Genomic DNA, 21,436 nt, shown 5'->3' with positions numbered 1-21,436 from the left:
CCAGGACTCTAATTAGGCAGCTGGCAAGAACAAGAGTGTGCCCTACCAGCCTGCAGTTTTACTTCCTCTTTCCTCAGCAGTCCCCACCCCCACCACTTACCTTCTTTCCCCCCGCCCAGCAAAGCGTAGGCAGTATCCTGTGCCTGCCAACCAATCACCCACATCAACTACTGAGCCTGCTTGCCCCAAGTCTGCTTTGCTTTGCTTCTGACCCGGCCCACTGCCTGGTCTTGCTCCTCACACCACTAGGCTGAAGCCCAGGGAGTGGGCAACAGTGGGTCTCTCAACTGCGAACAAGCCGAACTGACAGGAGTGACCGCTGCAGGGGCCGCCACTGACTTACATGTTCATGTCTCTCAGCAGAGCCAAACGCTGCAGTAGCCCTCCCACCAGGCCGTGAGGGGGGACTCTTCCTGCTTGAGCAGTCATGTTGAGAGCCTATGCAGGGCCTACCACTCACAAGCCAGGACACTCCCTCTGCTGCCCTCCAGAGTCCTTGGCCAACCTCTAATGACCATGCACAAAGTGGCAGGCCCAAGGTGTTGCAGCTGAGGATGCTGAGCTACTAGTGAGTTACCAACTCACCAGCCAGGCAATGGGTTTACAAGCCAAGTGGCCAGGCCTTCTGCCAGAACTGGTGCAGGAGCCTCAGAGACACCCCACTATCCTTGCCCCCCACAAACCAGGGCCTAGGAGGATGAACCTTATTCCAGCTAGAGGCTGCCAATCTGATCAAGGGTTGAGGTAACAGTGGGGGATGAAAGGCAGCCTGAGGTACATGCCAGATGCAGTCTTTGAGGATCTCAAGGTTGGCTCAGGCCGGCCTTTTCCTGGTCACTCATTTCTGGCCCTATGGCTGCTTATTAGAACCTGGAGTTGAGGATACCCAGGCTGCTATGCATTGAGAGCTGGATCTAGGGGTTCCTTCCACCAGCGCACAGGCCTTAGTCACCAGGGGCAGTCCCAGGGAGCCCAACAACCCTTCCACACAGCATTACAGTGAGTCCCAGTGTGAGCCAGGAGGACTAACAGGAGACAACCCACCCCCTCCCTCCAACTCTAGGAACCAGGCAAACAATGCTATGAAAACTCAATGGAAGAGGCTGCAGCCATAAAATTCTGTTTAAGACAGATAACATGGAAAAAACGTTTATATGTTAAGTACAAAAAGGACATAAAATTGTATATACAGTAGAATAACAACTATGTAAACACACCAAAAATCTATGCACAGAAATGTCTAGAGGAACACTAAACACCAAAAGATTAGCAGTGGTAACATTTGGGTGGCAAACTGATTCTTTTTAAAATTCCCAGATTTTTCTTAATAAGCATTAATTATGATTGCAACGGTTTTCTTAAAAAAAAAAAAAAATACCCCACTGGCTGGTGGTTGAGCAGTGCAATGTCACTGTCACATATAAATCAGAGGCTTTGGCCCTGACTCCTGAGAGCGTGGTGCACCCCCCACCCCCAGGAGAGCTTAAGCACCTCTGGCTCCTACTGAGGGTGTCCTTGCAGCCCTGGTGCTCCTCAGCCTCTCTGACCCACAGACTCTTTTCTCCCTTAATTCTGCCTTTTCCCACTACCACATCATATTCGGTCACTTCCAGCTGCATCTTTCCCTCTCCTTCCCAACTCAGGAGCCAGCTCTGCAGCCACAGGTCCCCATAAATAGAAGCAGTGCAGTGCATATTTTCAAAGGACATGGTGCCTCAGCTTTGGACACACAGGAACTCAATACAAATCATTTTCCTGCTGATAGACAAGTCATGCGTGGTGGCTCCTCTGGGTACAGATATGTTAATTATGCAGGCTTTCTTATTAACCTATAGTTCCAAGTACTTTCTCTGAACAGTTATTCCTACCATGAATTTTCTACCCTGGAAAGCCAGGGGTGGGCAGTAACAGCTCAGATCACTTGGTTTCTAAAAGTCCCTCCACTCTGAGAATGCAGAGCTATACGGTGTGTGGTACCTCAGAAGCTGCAGATTCCAGCCTATGTCTGGGAAAGACGTATGCCCCTTGCTTTTAAGGTTAAGGAACGAGCCAAAAAGTAATTGCTAAAAAAGCAAAACAAAACAGTAATTGCTAGCAATTCACAGCCTATTCCTGCTGCTGAACAGAGGCAGTAATGGCTTGCTTTCCCCACTAGCAGCTAGGTACTCTTGGGCAAGTCAAACATAACCTTGTTGAGCCTGTTTCTGGATCTGCAGGGAATGTGTTACTTGCTTAGATGTTTGGGAACTTAGTGAAATAATATGCCACTTGTCCTGCTCTAAGAAGGCCATGCAGGGGAAAAGGCAATGAGCTACATGCAGCTCACCTCAACCCCGATGAGGAATCCTCCCTCTCCCAGGAGAAGGCAAGGAAAAGAAGTTAAGAAAGCAGGCATACCAGGTAAACAGGAGTGACCTATAATTGGCAAAGAAGCCTCAGACAAGCTGAAAATGCTCTGGTTCCAGCATCCTGTCCCCAAATGCTGGGAGCCAGACACAAAAGGCATGCAAAAGTGACTGTCACACACATACAGGCGCAGACAGAGCATCACTGGGCAAAAAGGGGGCTAATACTGCAGAGAAAGCCCCAAAGTGCGGCTTGAGGAACAAAAGGGAGTCATTCCAAGACCCTCACTTAGCTGCCATGGGGACAGCAAACACTCAAAAGCTTTGCTTTTGTTCAGTCTCCCAAAGGGAAAAAGGTAATAGGGAAGACTAACACTTGTGGCAAACACTATTAGCAAGAATGCAGTCTTTCTCCTGGGGCAGAGGACTCTATCTCCTTCAGATACTTTTAAAATACATATATATATATATATATGTACACATATATATATATATATATATATACACACACATACATATATATATGCATACATACATATATGTATATATGTATGCAAACATACGATATATTTAAATGAAGGTGTACACACACTGTGCTAAAATACAAACAACAGAAATCTCAAGTCATATATAAAAAGGCTAAATATAACATATAACACAAGCCTAGAGCCAGCTCCTGGTTGGGAGCTGGGGAAGGGGTGGTATCATCTGGAGACTATGTACACAACTTGTGGTGGGCAGGGAAGGCATCAGTGTAAACAACTCAGACTCACTCCACAATACTGGCCCACAGAAAAGCGTGATGTATCTCATGTACAAAAATAGACGCCCACCTTGCTTCTGTATACAACCAAACTTGGCAGGCACCCAGAAGGACTGTGTGTTTGTTTTGATGACAGGGCACCACACCAAGCTGCTGCTAAACCTCCCAGCCCTAGGAACTCATCTGCTACCCCTCCTCCCTCACCCAGAGCCTGAGGCACACCCAGATCATCCACCCTCACATGACTAACTTGCAAGGCTTCCTGGCAAGCAAGGTCCTTCTGTATCTGTCCCTTTCTGACCCTAAGATATATGGAGACTTATTTCTGTAAATATTTGGCACCTAAGTAACGTGATGGTTGTGGATAATGCCACAATGACACAGGGAGAACCAGTAACAAGACATGCAGGGTGAGGGCAAGGGGCACTGAGCTGCCCTAGCATCTCAAAACCAGAACTGTGGCTTCCCACACATTTATGGGGGTGGGCGAAGGGATGTGCAGAATTAACAACTTCACCGACTCCTCAGCAGCAAATACATTCAAAACTGAAGGTGTCTTGAGGGCCCCACTATACCCTAGTCACGAGTCTGGTCACTCCTCTGGAGGAGCTCGGTGCAGTGACAGCTGGAAAATCTGAGTCCCGATTGAATCTGCCGCACCAAGAGTCCTTTTGAAGAAGCTTGGCAAAGTAATTTTTTTCTTTTGAGCAAATGTACAGCACATCCTTGGGAAGGCCAAGTGGAAGGATGCTCTCCAGCCCAGTCAAATGATCCAATCTCACTATTATCTTAGTTCCCTCTGAGTTTTTTCCTACTGGCCACCCTCGCTGTACAGAAAACAGCCAAGCACTATGCAGGTCAGTCATCAATGGTGGGCAACCAGAAGGCCTGGATGGAAGGAGAACATAAGTCAACTTTAAAAAGCCAAGCCCGTCTCCTCATTTCTGAGGGTTTTTCTTACCCCTCCCCCACCATCAAGGCACCCAACCCCAAAGTTGGAGGAGTTATGGCTGGTGGCCTTCCCTCCTGACCAATTGACTCTGGCAATCTGTGGACAAACACTCCCCTATCTATGTGAAAGTAAACATTGTCTAACTTCCAACATAGTGGTCCAGTGGTAAAGAAAAGAAGAAGTGCTGTCTGGGAGGTGGGTGTTTGGCCTCACAGCTAATCTACCAGGTGACCTCAGACAGACCCTCTCATTCATGAGCTGTAAAAACTGTGAGGGACTGGATTGGATGGTTTTGCTGCATTTTTTTCTGACAGTTTTCTTTGTTTAAAAAAAAAAAGAAATGGAGCAATGTGTTCTGGCTAGTAATGAAATGCCTCATGCCCGAATACCCAGGTAGGTTTAGGAGATGCCAAGAGGAAACTGGAGGCTGAGACTCACTGATGCTTTGTTCTGCTAGTGTTGTCTAGGAAGAGACAGGGGCCTGGAGAAAACTCTAAGTGGTGAGTTGTGATCAACTGTAAGAATTTCTGATGAACTCAGCATAACCTGAGAGGAATGGAAAACTGAAAGGTTACAGCCACAAAAGGCTGGTTCAAAGTATTTTAAGAAGCCAAAAACCTGTGAGGCATAGCCCCAGGTAGTTTGGGCATAAAACCAGGAGCCAGAGCAAAAACTGGCCTAAGATCTCCTGGGAGCTCAGAGGCGATCCTAGATCATGGAAAGAAGAGCAAAAGTGAAAGACCAGCCCAACCAAAGATCAGATAATAGAGGTGAAACAGGGAAGCCACCAGCTGAGAAACATGAACTTGGGTGCTTGTAATTGTACCTATTTAGAACACAGCTCACTGTGCTCATTGAAGGACCCACCACCCCAACTGGAAAGGGCCCCTAGACGGAGGACATCTCCCGTTGTTCACATACCATGTTGGAACAAGCACTGGCAAAGGTCATGAACTTGGGGTTGAACTGCAAACAGGTAATGGGGCCTGTGTGTTTGCCATCCAACACAGCTACTTTTATACCACTCTCTCCATTCCAGACATGGATCTTGCCATCCTCTGAACCTGAAGAGAATGATCAAGGGATATAACAACAGCTCAAGGCACAATACAAAGACAAGTGGCAAAGAGACATGGATTGACATCTGGAGAGAGGCCAAGCTTCAGGACCCAGCCACCAGCAGAAATGGAGAGGGAGTAATGGCAGTGAAGAAAAGACACTTTGGGAACTGATCTAGACCCTAGTTATTTGCTCCTAGGCAAGTCACTTCCCCTCTAACTTCAGTTTTCTCATTTAAAAAAGGGGGCTGAATACGATCACCCTACGAACATCTACACTAAGGTGACTGAATGAAGGGTTACACCAGTGCTTGTAGAGTTTAACTCTATGATGGTCCAGGGAAGACCAACATTAACGCCCATTCCCAGAAAAGAAAGCAAAGTCAGGACAGTTTAAAGACACTATACCTTTGACATAACATGCTACACAGAAATCTGAGAAACTCTATCTCAAAAGGATAATAAATAATATCTTAAATTAGTTAAAACTAACAGAAATAACATAATGCACAGTACCAGATAAGTAACACCCAAGGTGGGGGATAAAGGAAGCTTACCAATCATAATAAACTGCGAGTCTGGCGTAAACGAGGCCTCCAGTGTGACGGCTTTGCTGTTGGCATAACCCTAAAACAAGCAGAACAATTCTCATTACAGTGCCATTAACAAAAAATAATGGCCTACAAACACTGACCCCAGCACATACATCTTCTTCTTTTCTTTTGATGTAAAAAAAATTTTTACTGTAAAATATAGATAGCAATTTACTATTTTAAGTATCTTTAAGTGTACAGTTCAGTGGCACTAAGTATACTTAAAATGCTATGCAACCATGACCATCATCTGCCTCCAAAACCTCTTCATCATTCCAAACAGAAACTTCATAATCTTTAATAGTAACTCCCCATTTCCCTCTTCCCCTGCTCCCTGGCAATCTCTGTTCTACTATCTATCTCTATTCTAGGAAACTAATTTAAGTGGAATCATACAACAGTTGTCCTTTTGTGTCTGGCTTATTTCACTTAGCATAATGTTTTCAAGGTTCATCCATGTTGTAGTACATACATCACCTTCCCTTCTGTGAAACCCTTTCTTCCTCATGCACAGTGCTACCAAGGTTTCAAACTCGGCTACCACCCCTTACAAATCACCCCCTTATCCCCAACTCCATATTCAAGGGGGCAAGAAAATGTTTATGGTCAGGAATTTATTATATTATCTGAACACCAAACGTGAGTCATTGGGTGAGAAGTGAATGTCTCAGAATCCAAAAGAAATAATGCCACGTGCAGGAAGAAAATGCAAGTCCATGCCTCGACGAGTGAGCCAAGGACAACTGCCGGTCTCCACCAACTAGCTGACACAATTCTCAGAAGGGATGAGCATGGAAAAAAGGTAGAGTATGGAAAAAAAAACATGGTTCAAAGTTGTCAGCTCACCCCAAACGTATGCATCACCACTCCCTTGAATGCATCGATCAGACGGATGAAGCTGCCATTGGTGGAGATGAGGATGAGTTTGCCATCATTGCTGAATTTAAGTCCTGTCCACTCACAAGTCCGATCATACTGCATCTTAAATGTCGCAAATGGCCCCTGCAAAAGACAGATAGCAGCCGTAGGCCCAAGGCAAATCAATAATTCCTTCTGCCAGAGCCAAATCTCATTCTATCCCTTTAGATTCCTTTTTGACTAGGGAAAGCAGAAGATGAAGTACTGCTCTGACACTCTCTAATATCTACCACATACCTCCTCTACTGTAGAAAAAGGCTCTTAAATGTCCACCTCACCCTTCAAAACTTCCATAATATCAAGACGGTTCAAAGATTCAAAGATTTACCTTATCAAAAGAGCGAAGATCATAAAGTTTGACCATTTCAGAATTGACACCTGCAGCAAAAATTAATCCTTCTGGATCAAAAGAACAAACTGGCTTGCCCTGTAAATGCATGAGACCCTGAGAAAAAAGAAATTTTAAAAAAGTTAATGAACCCAGGATCCTACCAAAAGCAAACACAAGACTAACTAAAATGAAGTTAAAAAAACCCAGGTCTCCATGCAATTGATTTCAGATCAACCCTAACTGTATAATTTTATAGACACTGAATTCAAATAAAAACAAATCCCTGGAGTCTAAAATCTATAGCTCAAAGGCTCCAGGAAAACTGCTTTTAAAGCACTAAGCCACAGATCATCATAAGTATGCACTGGATTAAGGTATTAGCTTAATTACCAGCTTCCTACCAGTAAAAGATCTTCTCCAAAATTTAAAGACTCTGGGATCCCAGAAAAGAATCACTGCTTTCCCCCCTTCCTTGAGAGGGAGAGTTGAAAACGCTTAAAGTGTAACTGTGAGGTAACATTACCTGGCAGTTAGGAGACCGGAGATCCCAGAGCCGAATGGTCTTATCAAGAGACCCAGAAATGAAAGTGTCATCCACAGGTGACATGGACAAGGCCACCACCCTGCAATGCATCAAGATAAATAGGAGTTGAAGCGAAATATTAACAAAAATTGGATATGAACTCTAAACCACTTTACCTGCCTACCTATATATATGTGTTCTCCTAAAAACTCCATTTTTAGAAACACACATACGCAAGCAATCTGGAACAATCAAAGGCAATTAGTATAATCAAAAAAGCAACTTAAAGCTACAGCATAAAAATATATGATTCCAATGCAAATCAAATCATAATGAGATACCACTTCATACCCACTAGCAAAGCTATAATCAAAAAGAGAGATAACAAGAGTTGGTGAGGATGTGGAGAAACTGGAACCCTCATACACTGCTGGTAGGAATGTAAAATGGTACAGTTGCTTTGAAAAAGTTTTACACTTCCTCAAAAAGTTAGAGTTACTATATGATCCAAACATTCCACTCTTAGGTATATACCCAAGAAAAATGAAAACATATGTCAAAAAAATCCCCCGTACATGTATGTTCACAACAGCATTATTCATAATTGCTAAAAACTGGAAACAACCCAAATGTCCATCACCTAATGAATGGATAAACAAAACGTGTTATTGTCATACAAGAATATTATTTGGCAATAAAAAGAAATGAAGTACTGGGGCTTCCCTGGTGGCGCAGTGGTTAAGAATCCGCCTGCCAATGCAGGGGACACGGGTTCGAGCCCTGCTCTGGGAAGATCCCACATGCCGCAGAGCAACTAAGCCCGTGCGCCACAACTACTGAGCCTGCACTCTAGAGCCCGCGAGCCACAACTACTGAGCCTGCGAGCCTAGAGCCCGTGCTCCGCAACGAGAAGCCACCGCAATGCGAAACCTGCGCACCACAACGAAGAGTTGCCCCCACTCACCACAACTAGAGAAAGCCCGCGCGCAGCAACGAAGACCCAACGCAGCCAAAAATAAATAAATAAAAAAGAAAGAAATGAAGTACTGATTCATATTACAACATTTATGAAGTGAAAGAAGTCAGACACAAAACGCCACATATGATCTGGTTCCATTTATAAAAAATATCCAGAATAGACAAAGTTATAGAGACAGAAAGTAGATTAGTGGTTGCCAGGGGCTGGGAAGAGGGGAAATGGGGAGTGTTAATGGGTACAGGGTTTCTATTTGGGGTGATGAATATGTTCTGGAATTAGATAGTGGTGATGGTTGCCCAACTCTGTGAATATACTAAAAACCACTGAATTGTACACTTTAAAAGGGTGAATTTATGGTACTGAACTATATCTCAATTAAAAGAAAAAAAAAGCATGATTCCTTAACTAGAGGTTTGTGGACTATACTGATGTTCTCAAACCTGAGTGGTACCAGCATCACCTGGAGGGTGGGTTAAAACAGATTGCTGGGATCCACTGCCAGAATTTCTAATCCAGTAGGTCTGGGGTGAGGTCTGAGAATCTGTGTTTCTAACAAGCTCCTCAGTGATGTTGAGACTGGTGGTTTGGGCTCCACACTTAGAGAGCCACAGCCCTATGCTAATAGCCTATGCTATATTTCTGATATGGGTCCCCTCTTATGGTTACACCAGTCACTCACTGAAAAATACTTCTTCCAAGGCCTCATCCTGAGCTCTCTTGTCCCCTCTGCTCATGTTCTTGCTCTGCCATGCTCTGCGTTGAAGATACCCATCATCTCCCCGGCATTTGGGCCCAGCCTGTGGAGAAGGATGGCACGTGACTCCACTTTACTTGCCTCTTGGAGCATGCCACGGCCCTAACCAGAGGGATCCTTGAGGTCCATGGGCTATGGCCTGTACAGTGCCTATGAGTCTGTAGTACCACCTATAGAGGAAGCCCTTGTGAAAATGGACACTCAGATGGCTCTTCCTTCTGGGTGTTATGGAAGAGTAGTTCCACATTCTGCCTTGGCTAAAAAACGCTTCACAGACATAGGAGCTGGTGTCACAGGTGAAGATTACAGAGGAAATGTTGGTGTTGTACTGTTTCATTTTGACAAAAAAAAACTGGAGTACAAAAAGCAGATCAAATTGCACAGCTCATTTGTGAATGGGTTTTTTAAATGTAGAAATAGAGGAAGTTCAAATTTTGGATGACTCTGAAAGGGGTTCAGGAAGTTTTGGTTCCACTAGAAAGAATTACAAATGTATGCCATGAGTAAAAAATGGACAAATGTACTTTTTTTCCTTAAAAATAAAGTTTTTGACCAAAAAAAAAAAATTCTTCCAATATAACTAAATTGACATTTGCACTAGATCATCAACTTAAAAATTTTAATGATACTATAAGCCAAAATCTCCTGGGAATGCTGAGGTGGTAATAAAACGGAGTGAGCAGAATGCATATGAACATGTAATTTTACGTCAGTATTCAGGTCAAAAGCTCAGAGGAAGTCTATCTTGGCACAAGGCTCTACGATGAGAGGTAGAGGGAATACAAGGAGGAACACGACTTCAACTCTAAGGAAGCTTAACTGTCTAGTCCAGACAACTCCAAGAGAGGGTCAGAGAAGGATTTCAGGAAGAAGCAGCACCTGTGGTGAACAGGGTTTCAATGGGAGTGGCCTTTCTGGAAGTTGCCAGATAGGAAGGCATGAGGCAGTTCAGGAAGCAGCCCAGAATTCACTTCAACTGGAGTGGTGGGAGATAACACTGGGAAAATGGGTCAGGCAGAGGGAAAAGAATCTGACTCCAAGGTTTCTCGAGGGAGGCTGTGGTCAGAACTGTAAAAACAGGGTGCAGAAGCAGGATGCTGAGGGATGGGGAGATTAGGAGTTGACAATAATTTACCTGAGCTAGGACAGAAGTAAAGGCGTATGGAGCAGAATGACACACGAGGTTAAACCTAAGTAGAATCAACGGGATTTAACAACTCACTGGATGTGAAGGCAGGGAAAAAGTAGTGAACAGGTAACAGAGCCTTTGAGTTGGGAGAATTGGAAGGGACAGGGGTGAAGAAACATGAGGCAGACAGAAGAGCTAGCCCAAGGAATTTAACGATGGATGGAGTATTGGACCTGTAGGTAGAAGTTGAGTCTGGAAATCATGGGCTGAAAATACTGATTTGGGAAGCTATCTGAGGTGAATGAAATCAGTGATGGCCCAAATACCAAGAGGAGGAGAAAAAAGCTAGGGTAGAACCTTGTTTAGAGTCAAAAAGAGAAAGAGAGGCAAAAAATAGCAAAAACAGAACCAAGATGAGAAGCCAAAGGAAAAAAAAAGTTTTACTGAGAGGTTAAGCACCAAAAAAAGCCCCAGGCAGTGGATTTTACCTGGAGGCAGCAGGGAAAGGGGAGTAAACAGCTTGGCTTGGATGAGTGAGTTAAACAGTGAGTGAGTATGAGGAGGTGGAGAAGGGAATATGCAGATTATTCTTTTATGTTTGACGGTGAAAAGAAGTGGGTGAGGGCTTCCCTGGTGGCGCAGTGGTTGAGAATCTGCCTGCCAATGCAGGGGACACGGGTTCGAGCCCTGGTCTGGGAAGATCCCACATGCCGCGGAGCAACTAGGCCCGTGAGCCACAACTACTGAGCCTGCGCGTCTGGAGCCTGTGCTCCGCAACGGGAGAGGCCGCGATGGTGAGAGGCCCGCGCATCATGATGAAGAGTGGCCCCCGCTTGCCGCAACTAGAGAAGGCCCTCGCACAGAAACGAAGATCCAACACAGCCATAAATAAATAAAGCACACCTAGTATAGTGTAATTAAAAAAAAAAAAAAAAAAAAAGAAATTTAAGATAAGGAAGATAAAGAGGACCGAGGACCGAGTAGGGCTCCCCTGGTGAGTAGAGCTTCCCTGGTGGCACAGTGGTTAAGAATTCGCCTGCAGGGTTCAAGCCCCGGCCCGGGGAAGATCCCACATGCCACGGAGCAACTAAGCCCGTGCGCCACCAACTACTGAGCCTGTGCTCTAGAGCCCGTGAGCCACAACTACTGAGCCCGAGTGCCACAACTACTGAAGCCCGCGTGCCTAGAGCCCGTGCTCCACAAGAGAAGCCATCGCAATAAGAAGCCTGCGCACCACAGTGAAGAGTAGCTCCCGCTCACCACAACTAGAGAAACCCCACGTGCAGCAACGAAGATGCAACGCAGCCAAAAATAAAATAAATAAAAATAAATAAATTTAGAAGACCGACTAAGTTTGTGGGCAGCAAAGTCCAGTAAGGAGACGGAAGTAAAAACAGAGGGGGTGGTTTTCTCAAAGAAGAAAAGGCTACTTCTTTCTCAGGGAAAGTGTTCTAAGGAAGAGAGAAGTTTAGGTGAAAGAGATAGGAGTTGAAAAGAACTCATTTTGGATGGCCTTGATTTTCTCAAAAAGGGAGGGACAAAGTCATCTATTAAGAATCCGGAGGTCAGGAGGTCAAGAAATTGGGCAACTGGGAAGACTGGAAAGAATTTCAAACAACTGCAATCAAGTCTTAATTACAGACAGTATATTTGTGAACATTAATTTGACTATAAACAAGCAAAAACATCTATTTGTCACAAGCCATTCTTTGAACTACACAGTAACCAACAGCTGCCACCTCTTATCTTCAGCAACACAGAAATGCCCTTGCCCAATCAGAAGTGCAGCTGAAAACGGTGCTCTCGGTCTACCTCCTGTCAGGGCTCTGAACCACTCCAAGCTATATAGGGTTACTGTACATTTGCACAGGGAAGCACCAATGATTAATATATCATCCAAGGGAAAATGTGTTTAACATTCAGCCCAAACTTGAAAAACTGGAGGAAAAATACCAGGGGAATTGAGATAAGAGACAGAGAGAAGTAACCTGCATTACAGAACGGAGTAAGGGGGACTTCCCTGGTGGCTCAGTGGTTAAGAATCTGCCTGCCAATGCAGGGGGCACGGGTTCGATCCCTGCTCTGAGAAGATGCCACATACCACGGAGCAATTAAGCCCACGCACCACAACTACTGAGCCTGCACTCTAGAGCCCGCAAGCCACAACTACTGAGCTCGCACGCCACAAATACTGAAGCCCTCATGCCCTAGAGCCCACGCACCGCAACTACTGAAGCCCATGCACCTAGACCCCGTGCTCCGCAACAAGAGAAGCCACCGCAATGAGAAACCTGCGCGCCGCAAGGAAGAGTAGCCCCCGAGGGCCGCCAACTAGAGAAAGCCCGCACGCAGCAACAAAGACCCAACGCAGCCAAAAAAAATAAAAATAAAATAAATAAATATATACCTTAAAAAAAAAATAAGGAAACAAGTTTCTTGACTTTCAAAAAGTATGAAAGGACAATTATTATTTTTTAATAAATTTATTTATTTATTTATTTTTGGCTGTGTTGGGTCTTTGTTGCTGCACGCGGGCTTTCTTTAGCTGTGGTGAGCGGGAACTACTCTTTGTTGCGGTGTGCAGACTTCTCACTGCAGTGGCTTCTGTTTTGCGGAGCATGGGCTCTAGGCACGTGGGCTTCAGTAGTTGTGGCACGCAGGCTTAGTTGTGACTCGCAGGCTATAGAGTGCAGGATCAGTGGTTGTGGCGCACAGGCTTAGCTGCTCCACGGCATGTGGGATCTTCCTGGACCAAGGCTCGAACCCATGTCCCCTGAATCGGCAGGAGGATTCTTAACCACTGCGCCACCAGGGAAGCCAAGACTTTTATTAATTTTTTTTTACATCCTCATTAAGCTCTTCATGTGGAACACATTTATGTAGAGCAGGGGCATGCTGAAATGGGGGCCACCTATACTGGAAGGCCTCAAACATGTAAATGTACTTTCATTAAGGGATGTCTGATATTTGGGATCCCTAAATGCCAAATGTTATTTTTACTACATAGGTTTCCACTGAATATCTTTAATCCACATTCTTCCTATTAATGTTTTAACTGAGGTTTCAGTTTATCTATGAAGTCCTACCCCTGGCCTCTACAACCTCGATTAATCATGAGTTGACTGTTTAGGGAAGGTTAACAAGAGAAGATTAAGAGGTATGCCAAACAGCAGTGAGAAACTAGCTTCAGTTCACTAATAAAATCTCTCCACTCTTTCATTCTCTGGATAACCTCAGGGATAAAAGAACTATCTACTTCTGTAACACTTGCGTCTTACCTTTTGCTATGTCCAGGAAAGTATCTGATGTATTTGTTGTCATGCAAGGACAGGTAACGGATAGTATCTGTAAGAAGATAAATAAGGCATGATGATATCCTACTATTTTTAAAGAAATTTACTTTGCATTTTCATCTTGAAAAGACAAGGTCAAAGAATTCATTGTTTTCCATAACCCAAGCAAGGTATGAATAAATAATAGTGAATAACTCCTTTTCACGGGACTAGAGATTTCACGTAATTCAAAAGCAGAGTTCTCAAGTTGACAGCGTTATAAAGCAATGTTTAAAATCACTATTGCTGCCAACCTTTGGCTTCTGCATAGTTACAATGAAACTTGTCCTGCAAATATGCGCCCCCCGTCCCCCAAAAAAAACCACAACAGTTTTAATGCCCACAGAATGGCAAACCTTAAAGAAAAACATATGGCTACTGAGGAAACAGACTCAAAGAATTAAACAGCCATGCTGAGCTGAGGATCAGGCTGGACTCTGGCATAAGATACTTTTGTCCAGCGTTCTCCAACAGCATGTCAACCCAACCCTCACCTCATCTGAATGTAAACTGGATGCACAATTTACATTAAAACTAAATAAAATGGAAAGAGAAGTAATGTTCTACTACTTCTTTTCTAATTAACCAACTATCCAATGGTCCCTTATGCAGAAAAGTGAATTATAAAGTGGCCAAAAGAAGAAATGAGAAAATTTAGGTTAAAAAGATCGCAAGACATTTAAAAATCAAAATCATGAACTATACCACGTCATAGCAGTGAGAATTTGACAATTTCCAAGAAAGAAATAATCACAGAGATTTGTGCTTGGGGAAAACAAGACAAATACTCTTAAAAACCAAATGATTCCTTCTGAAAAAGTAAAACAAAAAATGATGGTGGTGGGAAGGGAATGAAGTGCCATAAAGAACAGAACTGGAAAGTACTATGCCCCTGAAAAGACTAGGAATAAGAAACAATTGTTGAGAAAAAGGTAATAGGAAATGGGGCCAAAATACAGAAAGGAAAGCATAGAAAGAACATTCTGGAGGCAAACACAACACAGGAACAAAGAGGCTGAAAGCACCAAGTCATCCCAGTGGTTCACAGGGGTACTAATAAAAGGGCATTTAACCTGGGAGAGGGAAAAAGGCATTCTTTGTATGTTCCAAAACTAAACATGGTTTTCCTTGAAAACATCTTCAAAGTTCTCGAATGACAACTATAAAGTATTCCTGGTTGTTCTACTGCTAGGAACTACTCACCTGCCCTAAGCAGAAAAAGACTTCCTCCCCATTACCTGGTTTTCCCAGAGATGAGCAGGGCGTCGCCATCCTCTCCGCCCCACTCGGTAGCTGGCGCACTGTTCCTGGCAAGGCAGTGGCCTGTACAGTTATCTCCTGTACCGGGTGGTATCATAGACCCTCAAACTGTACAAACTACTACCTCAGCCTGGAATCAGGCAAAATGATACGGAGCGTTGGAGGAACTCTTCAGGACGGATGCACTCGAGACAGGAAAAGCAACATCCTCACAGCAGAGGCCTGGCAGCAAAGCTGCAAGTGCCACACATTTGCCTCATCTTGCACCATATTTGGAGAATCCTCATTTAATCACCCAGAAAAACACCCCAACAGAAGAAATATACCCCAATAGAAGAAATATACCATTCATTCAGATGATCACAGAGATATATTTCCTCAAGATCCTGTTTTATATTCTTGTCCAAAAGCATCAATTGCACTGCTTACTTAGAAAACCACTTCTGAAATAGAGGCATGAAAAGTATAAACGATATACTTACTAAAAATCAAGTACAGGCAGAAAAGTCTCATTAAAAAAAAAAAAAAAGACTTCTACCCATCTGCTCTGAGATAGGCATAACCAAAATAGCGGTCTAAGCAATCTTTGTTGAATGACATTAGAAAAATCGTACTGCTAAAAATGAAACAATCAATAAATCAGTGAGATAAGTTAAAAAAAAAAAAAAAGAGTCCTAACATGAAAGTTATAGCTCAATTCCAAGACAATCTGTCAACTGAGAATGACTTATCCCAGGGGAAAAGCAGGTAAAGGCAGAGATCCTTTATTAGAGAAAGAAATTCACAAGTTTAATTTCTAAAAATAAGCCTTTATTCTTCAAAGACATTAACTTTATTTAAAAGGAAAAAGGGAGAGACTTCCCTGGTGGCCCAGTGGCTACGACTCCACGCTGCCAATGCAGGGGCCAAGGGTTTGATCCCTGGTTGGGGAACTAAGATCTCACATGTGTGCAGTGCGGCCAAAAAAAATAAGATAAATAAATGAAAGGAAAAAGGGATAAAATTCAAATCAAAAAGTGTCCCTGGAATCAAAGATAACTAAGGTCAGTATACTGTCCTTTGTGACACAGACCATAAATGGTTGGGCACACACCAAAAACTCTTCTAATGTCTGCTAAACCACCATAACTCAAGCATCTGTAAAACTTTTCTCAAATCTATATATTTTGAACGGGAAGGTAGCATTGTTTACCACTTGCTGTCAAGTATTCTTTCCTTTTATTTCTTCTAAAAGTATTCAAGTTTCAAGAAGTTCAAACCGTAAATACAATTCGTGGCTTCCTATTTCCACTCTCCACTCTAAACTGGAGACCTTGAATACTCAGTTTCAAGTCCTTCAAAAGTACTAATGGCTTGCTTGCTTCCAGCATCCCTTCAGTCATAACAATGTTAGCACAGCTAACATCATAGGAGAATTTAAAGTAACTATAACCAAACAGAAGTACAAAGATTCCGTGAATGATTTAACAAAGGAAACCATGACCATAACTTCCTAAAAAGAAGGCTTGCTTACCGTCTATTTTGTTAGAGCTGTAAACGACTGTGTTTGCTGCATGAGTGTATCTGATGAGGTCCACGCCATATTTCTTACTGTACAGGGTTCTCTTTGGTCTGACGAGGAAATGGACAGAGAAAGAAAACCATCAAAATCCTCCATCACCAAAATCTAGGATCTTCATATAAAGAGAAGCACTTCAATGATGTGGGAAGGGTGAAGATTCTTGGTAAGCTCTAACACTGAAAAGAAACAGAATTTCTTCCAAAAGGGTGGAAACAAACAGAATCAATCAAGTGCAACAGCCTTTCACCTCTGAATACCAAATGCCAAAGTTAGGAAGTGGAAGTAAATCTGAGGGCTCAAATCAGCCTTTACTACAATGTTCAAAAGTAAGCTTTGAGAGGAAGTACATCTATTTGGGAAGAAAGACACACAAAACAAGTCATAACTTACAAGAAAGAGGAAAATGGGAATAGGCCAGACCAATGAGGCCAGAACTTAAGCCATTCACTTGGAAAGAAGCTCTTTCTTTAAGAAGAAATGATTTATCAAAACTGAAACCAGATGCAAAACTGCCTTTCCTAATATAACCTAATATTTCCATCCTCTCTATCTTACAGGTCCAAAGCACTTACTGAGCCTTTTACAAGACAAACCTCACTCTCCCTAACAAAACTAGTCATTGATTCTTTTCTCTTTACTTAAATGTAATATCACATATTTCTAAGTTAAAAGTTATCAGTCCATTTGTTGAAGTTCCTTACATGTTATCTTCTTCTATAGCACCTTGAAGATCAAGCTGAAACTGATCTCAGCAAAATATTTAACCAAAAACTTCATAATATCCTACATTTAGGTATAGGAGAATTTCATAAATCCTATATTAATGTTTGTCAAGAATTTAATTTATGAAAAAGAAGTTCACCCTCTCAATGTAAAAACCTCTTGAAACCTAGATGCTAAACAATCAGATGACTCAGGGAACTTTAATCATTTGCACTTTCAATTTCTGTGACGTCAAGGGTTTCCTTATATTAAACCTATTTACAAACAAGACTTCTCACTCCAAATGCACTGAATTTTCCACATTTTTACCTTTACTGAAAGATCAGATAAACAAAAAGAGCAGCTCAAATGCTACCTTGTCAAGTCCACCACCCTGGGTTCTGCCATGTAGTTACTGTGTGGTAACCAGTGAGTGAGTGAACGTGTGTGTGAATGTGTGCTTGCTCTCAAAAGATAGTTGACTTTGCTCCTACCAGTGGAAACAGAAGCTTACTTATCTCAGTATTTACCCTACAATAATGAAGACAGAGCCTGAAGAACCAATGTTAAAGGAAAATTTTCAGTTTCACTTATATACGGCCTATTTGTCTCAAATATATCCATATCCAAATATATCCATAATATTAACCTGAGATTTTGTTCTTAATAACACAAATCTTTTACCTCATATCATTTCCTAGTTTGAAAGCAAGATCCTAATGCATCCATTTCAGAGGATCTTACAGAGCTTATGCATAACATTCTTTCACGAATATTGTGGTAAGCTTCTCTGCACAAACTATGATTCTGGTGATCAGGTACGAATAAATAATATTAAATCCTTCTCTCTGAATAATTCACATCACCTACCACAGATAATATCCTTTGTATACTTTCAAATTAAAAAAAAAAAACAAAAACACTCGGGACTTCCCTGGAGGCCCAGTGGTTAAGACTCTGTGCTTCCAATGCAGGGATCGCAGGTTCGATCCCTGGTTGGGGAACTAAGATCCTACATGCTATGTAGTGCAGCCAAAAAATTAAAATTAAAAAAATTTTTAAAAATCACTCAATGGATGAACTCTATTATTAAGTGAACAGTACACATGGAAAATATTAAGCATAAAGAATCTTGTTTTAGCCATTTTCAAACTCCCAACATTAGTACCATGTAATAAAGATATTGTGCCTTCCAAGAAAATGTTACTTTTCTTCCAATGTTGGTTTGACCTACACTAGTGGCAAATTTTTTCTTCACATTACCACTTAGGATCACGGACTCCTAGAGGCCAGAGAAGTGATCTGACCAATGTCACATACCTGGTCACAAGGCCAAACTAGAACCCAGGTCTCCTATCAGGTCACTCTCTGACCACAGATCACAATGAAACAAGGTCACAATTAATCCTTATGAATATTTTAAAGAGCGTGCTGTATACTATTGTATCAATGTTAAATTCCCTTATTTGGATAACTGTACTCTGGTTACCTAAGAAAACGTCCTTGTGCTTAGGAAATCCATGCTGAAGTGTTTAGGATAAAGGGGCTTCATACCTCCAAATTACTCTCTAATGGTTCAGGGAAAGAAAAAAAAAAATATATGTATATATATGTGTGTGTGTGTGTACATATATATATATATATGTGTGTGTGTGTGTGTGTGTATCTACAGAGAATGACAAAGCAAACAGAGCAAAATGTAACCAATTATTGGATCCTGGGAGTTCTTTGAAACAATGCTGTAACTTTTCTGCAAGTTTGTAATTATGTAAAAATGCTACATGAATGAATAAACTGCATTATGTTATAAAATTAACATTTTACTTTTAACAAGACAGCCTTCAAGTCAATGGCATTCCTACCAACCGCGGAAATTATGCAGTATTTGGAGACAAACTGTGAAGAAATGCTGCTACAACCTTCATTTTCTTTGAATGAGGATATACATCTCCATCCTCAAATTCATCCAGGGAGAGGTTCTAATCTGTGCACAAGCACTAAACATTTCAAGCAAGTCAGCTTCAATTTACTTCTAGCTCCAGGACCCCACAACCCCAATCTCCACCCTAGCTTTATACGTTACTCTCTATTCCAGGCTAATGCAAGTGGCCGGACCTGGACGAAAACCCATCTATGAAATGAATAACATTGACTCACATCTCTCAGCATCAGTCCAGCTAACAATTCTCTCTTCCCTCAGGACCACCACTATAGGCCACTCTTCCACATACTGCAAGCAGATCCAGAGTCAGTTACATAATACTTTTTCCACAGCCCAAATGGCAAAAAATTGGGCAGAACAGTATAGCTCAGACCAATACAGCATTACTTTAGATAACCAAATTTACAAATGAAAAGACAAGTTCCAAAAGAAAGCTTATAGAAGACATTGGTTTACACAAAACAGACAAAAGAAAGCTGGAGAAGGTAAAGAAAAACCCAAGGATTCAAAAAGGAGATCACAATTTAGCAAGGATTTAGAGAAAGCAAGTCTGGGGCGGGGGTGAGGGGAAAGCTGACAGGTCCCCAGGGAAAAAGGCAAAAAGCTGTGCTTTTAAGATTTTGCAGAGATACAGGTGTGGTGGGTCTCCAGAGGACTTGGGACAACCTAGAAATGTCATGATCAGACTCGGAATTATGATAAGTCCAAGCGGACCATAAAGTGTAATTTTAAAAAAAAGTATAAGAAGAAACACGAAATTGTTAGACGATGCTTTCTTTGTTCTACTACGAGGTTCACATTCAGGTTGGGAGCGACAGCCAGGTGTGTCTGGCAAAAAGGAAAAGTTTCGGATGCAGGTAAAAAGTTAACTATAAACGTGGGCATCGGGACTGAGGGAGCAAAAGAATGATTTGGACCAGAAAGGAAAAGTCAGGGGCCCAAAGAGGCAACAAATAAATCCTGACAGCTAACAACTGCAACCCACGCGGCCTTCCGGCAGAAAGGCGGCGGGAAGCTGAGGGGCAGGGGACGGGTGAAGTGCCAGGGCTGAATCGAGGTCACCGAGCAGAGCGCAGAGAGAGCGAGCTGCCGCTGTTGAACGAAGCAGCAGAGCAGCCTCTGCGGTTCTGCGCGGGGGCCACAGCCGACTGGCACCTTCGACGGAGTCAGAGTATCGGAAAAGCTACCAGCTGGGGCAGCGGTGGGCGGACCTTGCGTTTAAAGGTCAAGGTCAAGGTGTGGTTTGGCCAGCGATGCTAAGGCTCTCTGTGAGGAGACCGAAGACAGACAAAACAAAAATACGATTACTATTATTGCTATCGTTATTTTAAAAGAAAAAAAAAAGGTCTCCCGGACGGCTTCGGAGGGGACGCAGCCCTGGCAGGAGCGTGTGCAATACAGGCCGCGGACCAGACCGGGTTAGAGGGCGGGCCGCGGGGGGAGCGCAGGGCCACGACGGGGAGGGCGGGAGGGACTCAGACCCGGGCCCAAGGCCACCGGTGCACTCACTTGCCCTCCTGGCAGTCATAGAGCACGATGGAGTCGTCGTCGCTGCTCGAGATGACCGTCTCGCCGTTGGGGCTGAAGTCGAAGCAGTTAATCTTGTCCGAGTTCTCGCGGAACACCTTAGCGACGCGGAAGCTCCGCAGCACGCTGTCGGTCAGCTTCATGGCGGCGGCTGCTGGAGGCGGCGGCGGCGCAGAGCCGGGGCGGAGCCCGGCGAACGGGCGGGCTGCCGAGGGGCCGACCCGGGCGGGGCGGGCGCGGCGCCGCGCCGGCGGCGGGCTGGAGAGCGGCCGACAGTCGGGCCGCCTCCTCCTCTTCCTCCTCCTGCCTGTGCAACACTCTTCTGCCGGGACTATGGGGTCTCGCAGACCGGTCCTCCTCACGGTCGCCTCAGGGCCAACCGGCGCGGCACCGGTTCATTGTGTCCGCCATCTTGGGGCGACAGGCAGAAGCTGAGGGCGAGGAGCCTCACCGCGGCGCCAGCCGGGAAAGGGGGCGGGGCGGGAACGGCGGAGCGAGGCGGGGAGGCGGGGCGGTGACGTCAGCGCGGCCGGCGGGGAGTGGTGTGGCTGGGTGGCCAGAGGCGGCGATTCCCCGACTCGCTGGGGGGCGGGAGGGGCGGGGACTCCCACGTCCTTCCCCACCTTGGGCCCCAAGGCCCCGGGTTCTCGGGAGCCGCGGGTCTTTGTGCGGGGTCGCAACTCCCCCGAGAGACTCGGGCGCCCCCTGCAGGCGTCCCGGCCGCAGGCAGAGCGAGAGCAGGTACTGCGGGGGTGGGCTGCGCTCCA

The 21,436-nt window shown here is 44.1% G+C and overlaps 1 protein-coding gene across 3 annotated transcripts in view; it reads right to left on the bottom strand.

The window, feature by feature from the left end:
• WDR82 (WD repeat domain 82) overlaps window positions 1-21,127 on the bottom strand; it is a 30,692-nt gene extending 9,565 nt beyond the window's left edge. Inside the window, exons 1-9 of one of the 3 annotated variants that reach the window (XM_082348246.1) lie at window positions 20,652-21,123; window positions 16,451-16,548; window positions 13,624-13,690; window positions 7,484-7,583; window positions 6,958-7,074; window positions 6,558-6,713; window positions 5,676-5,745; window positions 4,982-5,124; window positions 1,364-3,996 (exon numbers count right to left, since the gene is read on the bottom strand). In XM_082348246.1, the coding sequence (XP_082204372.1) occupies window positions 3,967-3,996; window positions 4,982-5,124; window positions 5,676-5,745; window positions 6,558-6,713; window positions 6,958-7,074; window positions 7,484-7,583; window positions 13,624-13,690; window positions 16,451-16,548; window positions 20,652-20,812 (942 nt within the window). In that variant the 5' untranslated portion in view covers window positions 20,813-21,123 and the 3' untranslated portion in view covers window positions 1,364-3,966. Of the gene's footprint in view, window positions 1-1,363; window positions 3,997-4,981; window positions 5,125-5,675; window positions 5,746-6,557; window positions 6,714-6,957; window positions 7,075-7,483; window positions 7,584-13,623; window positions 13,691-16,450; window positions 16,549-20,651 lie in introns of those variants that run through there. The other 2 variants (XM_082348247.1, XM_082348248.1) reach the window with 2 other exon arrangements.
• Window positions 21,128-21,436: the final 309 nt, after the last annotated feature.

The sequence above is a fragment of the Balaenoptera borealis genome, assembly GCF_965194805.1.
Source record: "Balaenoptera borealis genome assembly, chromosome: 12".
In the NCBI taxonomy this organism is placed as follows: Eukaryota; Metazoa; Chordata; class Mammalia; order Artiodactyla; family Balaenopteridae; genus Balaenoptera; species Balaenoptera borealis.
The sequence above is the reverse complement of the archived record's forward strand: the minus strand, read 5'-3'. Positions and strand labels throughout refer to the sequence as shown.